This window comes from Danio rerio, chromosome 19 (assembly GCF_052040795.2).
Source record: "Danio rerio strain M-AB ecotype USA chromosome 19, GRCz13ab, whole genome shotgun sequence".
Lineage (NCBI taxonomy): Eukaryota > Metazoa > Chordata > Actinopteri > Cypriniformes > Danionidae > Danio > Danio rerio.
Genome location: NC_141039.2, coordinates 27,448,691 through 27,463,402, shown reverse-complemented (window position 1 = coordinate 27,463,402; position 14,712 = coordinate 27,448,691). Strand labels below are relative to the sequence as shown.

The 14,712-nt window shown below is 44.2% G+C and overlaps 1 protein-coding gene across 2 annotated transcripts in view; it reads left to right on the top strand.

Moving 5' to 3' along the window:
- Positions 1–14,018, top strand: part of glcci1a (glucocorticoid induced 1a) — a 75,144-nt gene extending 61,126 nt beyond the window's left edge. For both annotated transcript variants that reach the window (XM_087294073.1, NM_001079950.1), the window contains 2 exon segments: positions 2,393–2,513; positions 12,897–14,018. In XM_087294073.1, the coding sequence (XP_087150199.1) occupies positions 2,393–2,513; positions 12,897–13,200 (425 nt within the window). In that variant the 3' untranslated portion in view covers positions 13,201–14,018.
- The last annotated feature ends 694 nt before the right edge of the window (positions 14,019–14,712 follow it).

Here is a 14,712-nt window from a genome sequence, read left to right as displayed (position 1 = left end):
AAGTAAAGGGGATAGTCTCAATGGACATTACTGAACTAATAAGACAAAAATACAAGAGTAGCAAACGCATTACTTTCAACTTTCATTAATCTGTATGTTTAGCATCAGTAAGTTCTCCAAAGGTAACATTATTCTAATTTTATTGATATGTTTTTTTAAAGGTTAATGAAGGTGTATGTTGTACAGTGTGTTGTTAAATGCCGAGCTCTTCTATTAAAAAAAAAAAAATACCCTGCAAGTTCTGTAAGAGATCGAGTCTCAAGCAGCTATGAAAAGTAACTCAAAAGTAACGTAACGCATTACTAACCATAAAACATAACTAAGTAACGCAATTAGTTACTTTTATGGAGAGTAACTCAATGTTGTAATGCTTAACTTTCCAAATTAACATTCCTCAACACTGCTCATGGCACCAGCGTCTCATTTAGTAGCACAGCAAATGTAATATCAGTACTAATTGAGGTAATTGAAACTGTAGCTAAGTTTAAGTTAAAAAATCATTAATTCATTAATTTTCTCTTCGACTCAGTCCCTTTATTAATCCGGGGTCGCCACGGCGGAATAAACCGCCAACTTATCCAGCTCATGTTTTACGCAGCGGATTCCCTTCCAGTCGCAACCCATCACTGGGAAACATCTACACACACTCATTCAGACTCATACAATACGGACAATTTAGCCTACAGAATTCACCTGTACACATGTCTTTAGACATATATGCAGACATGCCAACTGACCCAGCCGAATCTCGAACCAGCAAAAAGAAAATATTAATATAAAAAATTATTTAAACTGTTAAAGAAGTAGTTTGCCCACAAATGAAAACTGGCCTGATATTTACTCAACTTACTAGACCATTATTAGTTTATTTTTATTTTTTTGATGAACACAAACAAGATGATTTGAACAATGTGGGAAACCTGTAGGGATTAACATAAGTAGTAGGCGGTGAGATAAAAATGGTAACCAAAGATTACCAGTTTTCACCAAAAAAAAAAATAAAATAAATATTCCCTCACTTGTGCAGAACATTACATAACATTAGAACCTCACAGAACATTAAAAAATGACTGAAAATTTTTAAAACCAACAGAAATTGTTGTACCATTTACTACAAAGAACATTTATTTTAAAATTCTAGCCTTGATGAATTAAAGCAAAAAGACAAATTGGGAATGCATTATATATTTATTCATTAATATAATTTGCTATAATGTTATTTGTATGCTTTGGATGATTAACATTAATTGTCTTACACGCTAGATTTCATGCACAACATTTTTTACTGTAAATGTTAATGTGTGTTTTCAAAAGTACAGTAGTTCTAAAATCATTCTAAAATTAAAACGATCCACATTACAACAATTATTATATTATATTATATTATATTATATTATATTATATTATATTATATTATATTATATTATATTATAGTAAGGCCTTATACTGTTATAACAATTATAGAACATATAAGTGGTTTATGAGTGGTTTTATTAGAGGTTTAAATAGTTATGTGGCAATATTATATGCATAATAGGCATACAATTTTACACAATGGTAAAAAACTTAGATTTTTTTTTTAATTACACTTCATAAAAACTTTCTTTGTACATGTCATTAGTGTCTTTGTACTGCCCATTAGTGACGATGTACCCCTTATTAGCATAGGTATCCCTACGCAGTACCTGGCAAAAATGTCAGAGATAAAGAGGCATTATAAATTTTGAGTTTTAAGATGCACAAATGAACGGCGTAGCCTCCATAGACTGCCACTATCTGAGCTGTTTCTATTGACAGTTTTTTTTTTGTTTTTCTAAGAGACTACATTAGTAAAACATGCATGTAGATGTTTTTAACCCCGCATCCTTTAAAAAAAAGGGCTGGTAACACAATCTCATTTAAAATTAAAGCAACAGTCACCAAAACAGCATAGTGTGGATCAAAAAAAGGAGCAGTTTCAAAAATTATTTGTGGAGAATTTTACCCAGAAACTTCACATACACACTCAAGGAACTTCAGAGATTCATTTTACATCTCGTAAAACGGGGCATAATAAATTTGAAGCGATACTAAGCAACTTTCTCTTGCAGCTTCCCCTTTTGGTTGAAAGCACAATTTCCTGTTACCAACAAAGCAAATCACACAGAATTCAGCAGGATTCATCTACTTAAAAGTTATTCTACCACCAATATAATTTGTTACATTATTTTAAGGTTGAAAAACGTACATGCTGCTGCTCTAATGAATGTAGGCATTTAAAGTAGTGCACGTCATAACCGAAGAATGGGCTTATAATAAAAATAAAGTGATGATTTGTTAATGTGGATGCTCATATTGTTACTGTTTTCATTAAACTAAGCTTAATTGTGGATTTGTGTTTGTATTCCTGCAGACAGTGGCAGCAGTTCTCCTCTTCCTAAGTTCGCTTCATCTCCAAAGCCCAACAACAGTTACATGTTCAAACGGGAGCCTCCAGAGGGCTGTGAGAAGATCAAAGTCTTTGAGGAAATGACGTGAGTAGAGTTTTATTTCTGTAGTAAGCCTAAAATAGCACACTGGTGTTCAGCATGTATAATGTGAACAGTATGCAAATGCTGAAATTTCTTTCTTCACCTGCTACAATTTCTGAAATGTTTGGTTTAATTCCAGAATGCAGAATGGGATGCTATATGACACCATTTTCTTTTAATTTTCCATAGCAAATGTAATGAATTATCTAGAATGACTTTCATTTTATCTTTTAAAACAATGTTTAGTGGGTTGCTGGATACAAGACATTGAAAACATGCTAAATTAATTTTTAAATTGTAGTTTTACACTATTCTACAACTACTATTGCAGTATTCACAGACGTTAGTCCATATCATGATTTGATTTTGGATGCTGTAGTTTTGATTTATTCATCAAAGGTCTGTGATATTCGGTGCTATGCTGTACAGTAAATTCTATATTCTTTTAACCATTGCCAGGTCTTGTGATCCATTATGAAAAACATAGGGCTATACAAACCAAACTGACCAAATAAAATCTTCATTTTGATTTTTTGAAATGATTTTAATTAGATTAGTAGTTTTTTTTTTTTTTTTTTTGTAACACTTTACAATAAGGTTGTAATAGTTAATGTTAGTTAAAGAGCCCCTATTTTGCATTATAAAAGCTAATATTTTGGTTTTGGGGGTCCCCATCAACAGGCTGATATGCATGCAAGGATATAAAATACTTTCATTGTATTTTATATGCATTTATTTTAACCCTACGACATGATTTGTTTAGCCATTCATTTGTTCCCAAACCTCTCTTTTGCTTGAAGCCAATCAGCGCTGATTGATTTAATGACCCAGTCTGTTGTAATTGGTCGACTGCGTTCAGCGTGAGACAGAGAGAAATGCCCACCATGGCTATGAAGTAGCACAGAGTATGTGAGAGCTCACTGCAGGAATGCAATAAAGCAATGCAGTTAAACACCAGCATATTACTCTACTCTTAACCCTAACCACAAGTATAAGCAATGACACACATTCAGCATTAATCGACACTGTGGCAAAAGTTTAACTATTTTGAAAATTGACCGCACCACACATTTTTAGGAACAGCTAATGGTGGCCATAGCAAAGATTAGCAGCAGAGGATCGAGAGTTCAGAAACACATTTAATTCAGTAAAGGAAGAAGCATGTGCCACATTTTTAACATGGTTTTGGATGCAATATGTGAATACCCCATAAAGATTTATTTTGACAGATACACTACAAGGACTGATCTATAAAAGATAAGTGATTACAAGCCTTGTGGAGCGATTACAACTTATAACACGCAATTAAACACATATTTTGCAAACTACACAAAACGAGGCAACAGTTTTGATTACACTGACATGTTATGATCCGGAGAAAGAAGAAACTGTCCATATGAACTGTAACAGTTACTGATAAAGTCCCTGTCAATATCTTACATAGTCCCATACATAATAGTCTCTGAAAAATGATTCAAAGTTATTTTACCACCGATATAATTTTAAGTACATTATTTTAAGGTTGAAAAACGTACAGGGTGTTGCTTTAATGATCAGAAAGTAGTGCACTGAAGAATGAGCTTATGATAAAAGGAATGTGATTATCTGTTGATGTGGATGCCTATACTGGTACTGTATTTATTAAACTAAACTTAAATCAGGTTTTATTATTGAAGGTTATTGAAATTTTTGTCATATTGACACACTGCCTCTTTCATCTGTCTGATTTTTGCATTCGAAAAAGTGATTTGAAGTGAAGTTTCACAAACTTAACTAGAGGAGCATGTGATATGATTGAGCACTCATCTGTAATCAGTAATAATCCAATCAGAGTGATCCAAGCTTTTTATAAATGGATGGTTTTCTTCCTACTGCTCTATCTTCGTTTTGGAAGAATCCCGCCTTTCACCCCATCTCCTCCTTTTCCTCCCTTTTTAATGGGGAGCTATCGAGACCTACCTGATCTCGGATCTCCTTATATGCTTATTGACCGGGCAGGAGCCTTGGACATAAGTATCTCCAAGCTCAGGGTTCTTTCCTAGGACAGCATGCCAAACCTGCTATAAACGCTAAGCATATCTAAGTGGGAACTCTTGAAAAGTGTTTTGACAGTTCAGAGCCACCTTACAAGTAAAAAAGCTAAATACAGAATGCCGTCATTTGAGCTACAGATAACTTTATAATAAACACAGTGCAAAACAAAAAGAAAGAATGTGGCGGACAGTTGAGAACGTTCGAGGTTACTAAAGTAACCCTTCGTTCCCCTTCGGGGGAAACTCCACCACTATAAGTGGATTTGATTGTAAAATCCACACATTGGGAGGTTCGGTTCAGAAGCTACTCGTCTGAAAGAGTATTGAACGGGCCAATTAAGAATGAATTGGCAGCGCAAGCCTGCGCAGGTGAGCGGTATAAGCAATCAACTGAGTATATAAGCTCACCTGGCGCCAGCAGACGCTATCCTTTTTAAGCTGAAGAGACTTTTAACAGCTAAGGGACAGTCATTATGGCGACGGAGTATAGTGCTTCCGTTCCCCTCCTCGGGGAACGAAGGGTTACTTTAGTAACCTCGAACGTTCCCCTTCGGGGGGAACTCCAGCGCTATAAGTGGATTTGATTGTAAAATCCACGCATTGAGAGCCCATTGAAAGCGCCATAATGACTGCACCTTACCAACACCCACCATGAGAGAGCGGTCAGGCAAGCGTGACGCACCCAGATCACGAGAGGCGTGGTCCTCCAACGTGCCCTTGTCCCTAACTTATCCTACTTCAAAAGAAGTTTTACGGAATAGGTATCTTTTTTGGGAGTCGCTAGCGTCTAGATAATTCTAGGAATACACGACAGTACGTTGGGAAGCGTGCCATCCCAGTAGGGAGGACGCTGCGGAGACCATCCGCACCCAATAGGGGGAAACAAATGGAATTACATATGGACTAACCCTGAGAAGGGGGAGTGCGCATAAGAAGGTGGTTAGCAGATAGGGAAAGCACGGGTCCGCCCAGGGGGGGAACCTAACCGTGGCGAAAAAGCATATGGGGATCACCAGTGGGGATCGGCCATAGCAGGCACCTATACCCAAAACGCGGGCTGACCAGCGGGCAGACCTACAACTTTACTGACAGACAGGAGGGTGCACATCTCTCCGTGTTAGGGAAAAAAAGGCACCGCAAGCGTGTACAACACCTACCGAGTTGTTTCCTCAATCACCAAAGGTATCTAACACCCTTGAGGAAACCGGCTCCACTCGCAGATTATAAAATCTTGCAAATGTGTTGGGTGTCGCCCAGCCCGCAGCTCTACAAATGTCTGTTAAAGAAGCGCCACGCGCACACGCCCAAGAGGATGCAACGCTCCGAGTGGAGTGCGCATGCACTAATGGGGGGCGCGGCTGGCCTCTGCTCAAATAAGCACATGAAATGGCCTCCACAATCCAGTGGGATAAACGTTGTTTAGACACGGCACTTCCCTGCTGCCGTCCACCATAACAGACAAAGAGCTGCTCAGAAGATCTAAAGTTTTGAGTACGGTCCACATAAATGCGCAGAGCGCGAACTGGACAAAGTAAGGACAGGGCTGGGTCTGCCTCCTCCGGGGAGCAGCGCTTGCAGGGTTACTACCTGATCTCTAAAAGGAGTGGTAGGAACTTTGGGCACATAACCCGGGCGGGGTCTCAGAATAACGTGAGAAAATCCCGGCCCGAATTCCAGGCACGAGTCACTGACCGAAAATGCCTCCAGGTCCCCAACCCTCTTAACGGAGGCCAATGCGACCAGCAGAGCTGTCTTCAGGGACAGAAATCTTAAAGATACTGTTTCGAGTGGCTCGAAGGGATCAAATCACAGGCTCGTGAGAACGAGGGCGAGATCCCAAGAGGGCGTGAGAGGGGGGCGAGTTGGATTAATTCGCCTAGCGCCTCTGAGGAACCGGATGATGAGGTTATGCTTTCCCACGGTGCCGCCAGCCACCGCGTCATGGTGAGCGGAGATGGCAGCAACGTAAACCTAGAGAGTGAAGGGCGACAGCCTGCTGTCCAGCTTCTCTTGAAGGAAAGAGAGACACTGATCTGGCAAGATCGGGGGTCTTCTCTGCGAGAGACACACCACTCAGTGAATAGACTCCACTTCAGGGCGTAGGCGCGCCTCGTGGAGGGGGCTCTAGCCTGAGTGATGGTATCAACCACCGCGGGCGGCAGGTTACCTAAGTCTTCCTCGCGTCTATGGACCACACGTGGAGGCTCCAGAGATCGGGACGAGGGTGCCAGACGGTGCCTTGTCCCTGAGAAAGTAGGTCCTTTCTCAAAGGGATCTGCCAAGGGAGGGCCGTCGCGAGGAGGGAGAGCTCTGATATCCAGGTTCGGTTGGGCCAGAGGGGCGCAACTAACAAAACCTGCTCCTCGTCCTCCCTGACCTTGCACATTAAGTGCGCGATCAGGCTCACTGGGGCAAACGCATACTTGCGTACGCCCCGAGGCCAGCTGTGGGCCAGTGCATCCGTGCCGAGAGAGCCATCGGTCAGGGAATAAAACAACTGGCAATGAGCGTTCTCGGGGGAAGCAAACAGATCGATCTGGGCCTCCCCGAATCGTGCCCATATCAGCTGGACAGACTCGGGGTGGAGTCTCCATTCTCCAGAGTGAATCTGCTGCCGTGAGAGCACATCGGCTGCACGGTTGAGCATACCTGGGATGTGAATGGCGCGCAGCGACTTCAGCCGCGGGTGACTCCAGAGGAGCAGACGGCGGGCAAGCTGAGACATGCGGCGAGAGCGCATACCCCCCCATGCGGTTGATATACGCCGCCACCGCCGTACTGTCCGTCCTGACCAGCATGTGTTGCTGCCCCAGCGCCGGAAAAAAAACGGCGGAGAGCAAGGAACACTGCCAACAGCTCTAGGCGATTGATGTGCCAATGCAGCTGGGCACTTACCCACAGGCCCGCAGCTGCATGCCCGTGACACACGGCTCCCCAGCCTGTGCTGGAAGCATCTGTCGAAACAACAACATGACTGGACGCCTGTCCCAGAGGCACACCGGCCTGCAGGAACGAGGGGTCGTTCCAGGGGCTGAGGATGCGGCGACACAGCGCAGTAACAGAGACTCTGTGTGTGCCCGCATGCCATGCGCGTCTCGGAACTCGATCTTGAAGCCAGTGCTGAAGTGGTCTCATATGGAGCAATCCGAGCGGCGTGACGGCCGCAGCGGAAGCCATATGCCCCAGGAGCCTCTGAAAATATTTCAGTGGGACCACTAACTTGCTGTCGAGCTCTCTCAGACAGTTCAGCAGCAGGCGAGCGCGCTCTCCGGAGAGGCGCGCTACCATGGTGACCGAGTTTAGCTCCATCCCGAGAAAAGAGATCCTCTGCACCGGGGCGAGTTTGCTCTTTTCCCAGTTGACCTGCAACCCCAATAGGCAGAGATGCCGGAGCACCTCGTCTCTGTGCGCAGTCAATTGCTCCCGAGAGTGGGCTAAAATCAGCCAGTCGTCGAGATAATTGAGTACGCGGATGCCCGCAAGCCGCAGAGGCGCTAGGGCACCCTCCGTGAGTTTGGTGAAGACCGGCGGAGACAGAGAGAGCCCGAAGGGGAGGACCTTGTACTGCCATGCTCGACCTTCGAACACAAACCGCAGAAACTGACGGTGGCGTGGAAGATTGGAGACATGAAAATACGCGTCCTTCAGGTCTATGGCTGCAAACCAATCCTGAGGACGAACGCATCGGAGGATGCGCCTCTGCGTAAGCATTCTGAACGACAGCTTGTGAAGGCAGCGATTCAAAATGCGCAGATCTAGGATTGGCCATGACCCACCGCTCTTTTTGGGTACGATGAAGTACGGGCTGTAAAACCCGCTCTCCATCTCGGCTGGATTGCACCCTTCGCCAGGAGGGCAGCAATCTCCTCTCGCAAGACAGGGGCGGACAGGGGATTGACCCTGGTGAAATACACGCCCGTAAACCTGGGAGGCCGTTTGGAGAACTGTAGTTCGTAGCCGAGTCTGATCGTGCATATGAGCCACCGCGAGGGGCTGGCCCGCGCTAACCAGGCAGGCAGAGCCCTCGCTAATGACGTCATCGCAGCAATCGTTGACGTACCCGCGGAGGGGCAGCGAGGATCAGGTGTGCTGATCTGGGGAGCGCGAGGGTCCCACAGAAGAGCTGGAGGAGAGCGTTTCGCTCTGGCTCCGCACCCTGACTCCTGAGAGGGGGCTTGGGGGCTGGGAGAAGGGAGACCGTCCCCCCAGCACCCGAGAGCCGCTGGCAGAGCATGCAAGCCCTGCGAGCTGAGAGGCAGCGCGTCCCAGACTGGCGGGGCTTGAGCTGTCACATCCGGGGAAGGGAGAAAATGCTCTTTGATCGAAACTTTGGTGGCACTGAAAAGTACCGTTGGATTTTGGGCCCCGTCCTCCAGCGGGGAAAGAGCAAGTCTCCTCTTTTCCGGATGGCCTGTCTCAGGGACGCTTCGCGGTCCGTTTACCGGACTTAGCGGCGCCCTGGGCAGGAGGGGCTACCGGCTTTCGGCGTGCTCAACGCGCTCGCTTCGCCGGAGGCGGGGGCGGGGCATCGGCCGTTGGCGGGCGCCCTCGGCGAGGAACAGCGGAGGTGGCTCGGCCGGGGATGGAGCGGGCTTACGGCCCCGCCGATAGATGACTTTGCCCATCGCATCCGACTGCTCGCTCACCGCCTTGAACTCCTGGGTGAATTCACCGACGGTGTCGCCGAACAGGCCAGCCTGGGATATGGGCGCGTCAAGAAAGCGAACTTTGTCGACATCGCGCATATCTGCCAGGTTTAGCCAGAGGTGGCGTTCCTGGACCACAAGTGTGGACATCGTCCTCCCCAGTGCGCAGGCGGCGGACTTAGTGGTCCGGAGAGCATAGTCGGTACGCAGCTCGTGTAACAAGCCTGGGTTAGACCCACCCTCGTGCAGCTCAGCCAGCGCCTGCGCTTGGTAGCGCTGGTAGGTGGCCATCGCATGCAAGGCGGAAGCTGCCTGGCCCGCAGCCTTGTAAGCTCTAGCTCCGAGGGAGGCAGAAAACTTACTGGCTTTGGACGGGAGACGGGGCGGACCACGCAAAGCAGGGGCTCCACGCGGACAAAGATTGACCGCAATGGCGCGCTCCACCTGCGGGATCGCCTCATACCCCCTGGCAGCTCCACCATCCAGGGTGGTGAGGGCGGAGGCGGACGCAGCGCGGGCAGAGAAAGGTGCCCTCCAGGACTGCGTGAGCCTACTGTGCACTTCCGGGAAGAAGGGGACGAGAGGCTTCGAAGGCTTCGCCTTCTGATCCTCTACGTAACACCCATCTAGTCAGTCCGGCCGCGGGGCTGGGGGATAAACCATCTCCAACCCGACGGCCGAAGCAGCCCGAGAAAGCACGGCCAACATGTCCGCTTCAGGATCCGTTTTGACGGCGCTCGCTTGCCCAGAGGGGGCGAGCGGGTCCGGATCATCGTCGGACAATGAAAGCCCGTCCTCCGATGCCGCGGAGGACATCTGATCTCCGGTGTCAGCGAGCGTGAGAGCTACCATCTGATTAGACAGATCACTCTCAGTACCCGAAGCTTGGATGGAGCGCTTGGAGGAGCGAGAGGTCCGCGAGCCCGTGGGCGGCGGATTGTCTCTCGCTGAAGCCCTCAGATCTGCCCGAGCGCCCGCTGCAGAGCAGGAGGCAACTGGGGTGGCTCGCTCTCTTACGAAAGCTAACCGCGATCTCAACTGCGCAACGGTCATGGCATCGCAGTGACGACATGAACCGCCCCCGAGCACCACATTAACATGCTGGACCCCCAAACATGTAATGCAGTGATCGTGTCCATCATCCGGAGCCAGGAAACCCCCGCAACCAGAAACGCACAGTCGAAGCGCCATCCTGAAAAGGACGTGCTGCACGACTGTGTTGCTCTTTTAGGACCGGACCCAAAGGGACGCCAGGCAAGGGAGATACCCAGCTCGACCGTCTGCCGCTGCGTGGACTCGCTCTGGACCGGGATGAAATCGTTCTCTCGAAATGGCTGTAGATCAGCAGGAGGAACCCTCATAAGCTCGATCAGAAAAGGCTCTGAAGCGAAAAGGATAGCGTCTGCTGGCGCCAGGTGAGCTTATATACTCAGTTGATTGCTTATGCCGCTCACCTGCGCAGGCTTGCGCTGCCAATTCATTCTTAATTGGCCCGTTCAATACTCTTTCAGACGAGTAGCTTCTGAACCGAACCTCCCAATGCGTGGATTTTACAATCAAATCCACTTATAGTGCTGGAGTTCCCCCCGAAGGGGAACTTATGACTGAATTTAGTGACTTGCGCAGCTCTGCCCTGCTGCTGCTTAGAGTGTTTTCATACATTTGACATACTGCCTAGATACTGCCTAGACATTATAATAGAATGCATGGTCCACTTTCATTCCATTGCTTCTACACATCAAGGTGGCTGCCATCTATTATAATGTCTATAGGTACTGCCAGTCTCTGTTCAGGATTTGTTGATGTACAGTATGTGAATGTGTGAAGTATCACAAGCAATTAATTAAAATTCCACTGATCTCCTGACATAAACTTTGCATTTTGGGATAATCATAGTGCAGCTGTTTGATATTGAAATGAACTCTCCTTCTATATGCACAGTACATATTACACAATATGCAGCCTTTCCTTTTTCTTCTTTGGAGAAGAGAGAAGAACAAAAAAATCACTGCTTAAACTCACTCCAAAATGTTTAGCATTTTTCGTAATAGATTAATTAATATACTTTCCACTCTGTGTGCAAGGTTTGTTTATGTGACACATTTTTGCATATGACTGTAAAAAAACGCATACAAAAATTTTATACTTCAGTGTACAAAGACCTTTGCACTCATACTCTAGCACTACATTCTCTGAGCACAAACAAGTGACTTTGCATAACTTTGCAGAGAGTACACACATGCTTTACTCAAGTAGAAAGACAGATACTCATGTTTAAAACTACTCTGGTAAAAGTTGAAGTACTGACTACACTTTTGTACTTAAGTAAAGGTAAGGATGTACTGCCTGAAATATGTACAGTACTTAAGTAAAAAGTATTCATTACTAAAACCTGTTTTTGTTTCATTGGGGTAACTACACACACAACACGTATACATCTATACAAAATAACTTACATTTTTATATATATATATATATATATATATATATATATATATATATATATATATATATATATATAAAAATATATATATATATATATATATATATATATATATATATATATATATATATATATATATATATATATATAATTTTTTTTTTTTTTTTTTGTAAAAATGTTGTTTCCGATTTTTTTTTTTTTTTTTTTTTTTTTTTTTTTTTTTTTTTTTTTTTGCAGCACAACAGCCAAGCAACATCACTAAAATATTGTGCAACAACACTGCTCAAAAAGTTGCTCTGTTTCATCCCCTGGACAAAAAACTAAACTTTACAGCTGTTAAAAACAACAACTGCCATACTCATTCATATATTCTAAAATGTAATTCTTCTGCCTATATACAGTACTGTTTTTAAAACTAATAAATGTCTTCAATTTATATATATTTACATTTGATAAAATAAAAACTGAATGTATTTGACTATAAATGTCTGTTTGCTAAAACTAAAGCTGCTTAATTTTCTTTAAACAGCACATAACATGTTTATATTTTATTTAACAAATAATTATTTAACAGTTATTAATGCTGTTAATAAATGTTTGCATCATCTTTTTTCATATGAGTTCCACATTAGTCGTTCCCATGGTAAGCTAAACAAGCCTACGGTGCTCGATCAGAGGTTGAAAAAGCCGAGCATTGCAGCACACAGGCGCGCAATGACAAGATTGACTGAATCAAAAAGGCATTCAAATCTCGCAATGACAAGAAATAATATAGATTGCGCCACACAATACATTAAAACTAAAGTAACTAGACCAGTATAAAAATGTAAAGAGTAAAAAGTATAGATATTTATAAAAATAAAAATTGAGTTTAAGTGAAAAGTCAAAAATAAATAGTGAAACCAGAAAAATCTACTTAAGTACAGTAATGAAGTATTTGTACTTTGTTACTTTCAATCTCTGATAACTAGCATTTCTTGCATAGTTTGCCTCTTCTTGTTCGCTGAATTGCTGAATGCCTTTTCAATTGTAAGTCGCTTTGGACAAAAGCGTCTGCTAAATGACTAAATGTAAATGAAAAGCCACAATAGTTAATAGACACACCATCACTGCTGATTGGCTGCATGTGAGTTTTGCCTTTTTTTTCGACACTGTAGGCGAATATTTAATTATTTCTTAATGCACCTTTAATGCTGAGACTATAGTATGTGCATCATTTTTCCACTTGGAACATTAGCTTAAATCAGTTTCCTCTTATTCTCAGGTCCAGACAGTCAACCACCGTCCCACTTTTCTCCTGCCCTGACAAAAACAAAGTCAACTTCATCCCCACCGGCTCTGCATTCTGCCCCGTCAAGCTCCCGGGATCCATGCTCCAACACTCCAGTTCCCAGCAGGAGGACGAGGAAAGAGAGCCCACACAGGCCGGCCCTAGCGCCCTGCACCACCATATGCCCACTCAGGTCTCCACCAGCACGAGCACAGATGACCCGCCGGAGTCACCATCCCAACAGCAGGAGGCGCCATCAGAATCCGGCTCACAGCCGCAGAACTTTGAAGTCAGCTAAACACGCGCACAGAGCCGGTCTCCGTCGCGTCCCGCCACTCTGTTTCCTCTCCAAACCCCCTCTTCTCTCTCTTTCTCTCTCTCTCTCTCTCTCTCTCTCTTTACTATCTGCATGGCATAGCAACTGTGGCCCGAATGAGAATCGAAAATGTAAATGCAGATGAAGGGTTTGAGTATGTGGCAACGCCGCACTTTCGTATCTGGACTGGAATGGCATTTAGCAGGACGGAAGGAAGCATTTTGGGAAAAGGACCTTAGAATATGCAAATCAAAAAAAAAAAATCCTAATGGCATCACTGTTATCTTGATAAATGAGTGAGAGTCTCATACGGAAATCTTATTTATTAAATTTGCCTATTGATTAGTTCAGTCACATTCCAGATATTCCCGTTACGCTTTCGTTTTTTTTTTTTTTTAGTGTCCTATATCCAGTTATGGATGCGTTTGCAGGGACTTTTCCATCCAGAATTTGATTCCGCATTGATTCCGAGCATTCGCACAGCTGTTTTCAACGCAGCTTTGCTTTAGTGTGTGCTTAAAATTTAAGCAAAGTGGCTTTTGTATGAGCACTATAATCAGACAGCGCAGAGCAAGGCGTCGCCTTCGAATCCACCCGCCGATTTCTGAGGAGAAAGACGACTGAAGCTTTCAGGAAGGTCTTAATAGCGTCAGGGCATGCATTTGATCGTATGTTTAACATTAAATTATGTGTCGTGTTCTCTTTCAACATCCACAGTATGAATAAGCTCTCTCTCTATCAATATATCTATATACGAGAAAATCTATATATAAAGAAAAAAAGCTTGTTTGAATTTTAAACCGTGTATTGCTGTGTTATGTACATTATGGGGAATGCGATGAACTCCACGGGTTGTCGACTATCCAGGTGTTCTACCTTTTGGGGATATCACAGAATGAGAAAAACCAGCCTGATCTCATGAAGAAACGTAGCTATTTTACGTATTGTCAGAAAAGTGGCTAATTCATTCAAATTCATACCATTTGGTTTGAACTAAAATGGGAGAATATTTAAAAGCATGTGTGCCCCTAAAGCCAGCCATCATCAGGGGGTGAGCAAATAGTAGTGAAATGTACGAATGAGATTCTTACGGATTAACCATTAAAATAAAAATTCATGAATTGTTGTGCAAGTGTGTTGGAAAAACCAACAAGATATCATAGGAAAATGTGATCAATTTACATTTTGGCGATTAGTGGGTAATTTGCATGAATTTGTATCATTATCTCATTAGAGGCGGGCATTTATGTTGTATTCTAAAAATGTTACAGAAAACCCCACCTCCTAACCCCGCCCCCAAACATAGCCATCACATGGTCAGCAGATTTGAGCTGCGGTCACACTGGACTTTTCTCCCCATAGACTTCCATTCATACATTGCAAAGGTAAAACTTGGTGAACTCTGACTTGCGAAATCGCATCACTTGACTGCGTAAGACCAATTGAGAATCAAAACATGACCTCTCTGGACAGAAATTTAAAATATAGACCAAT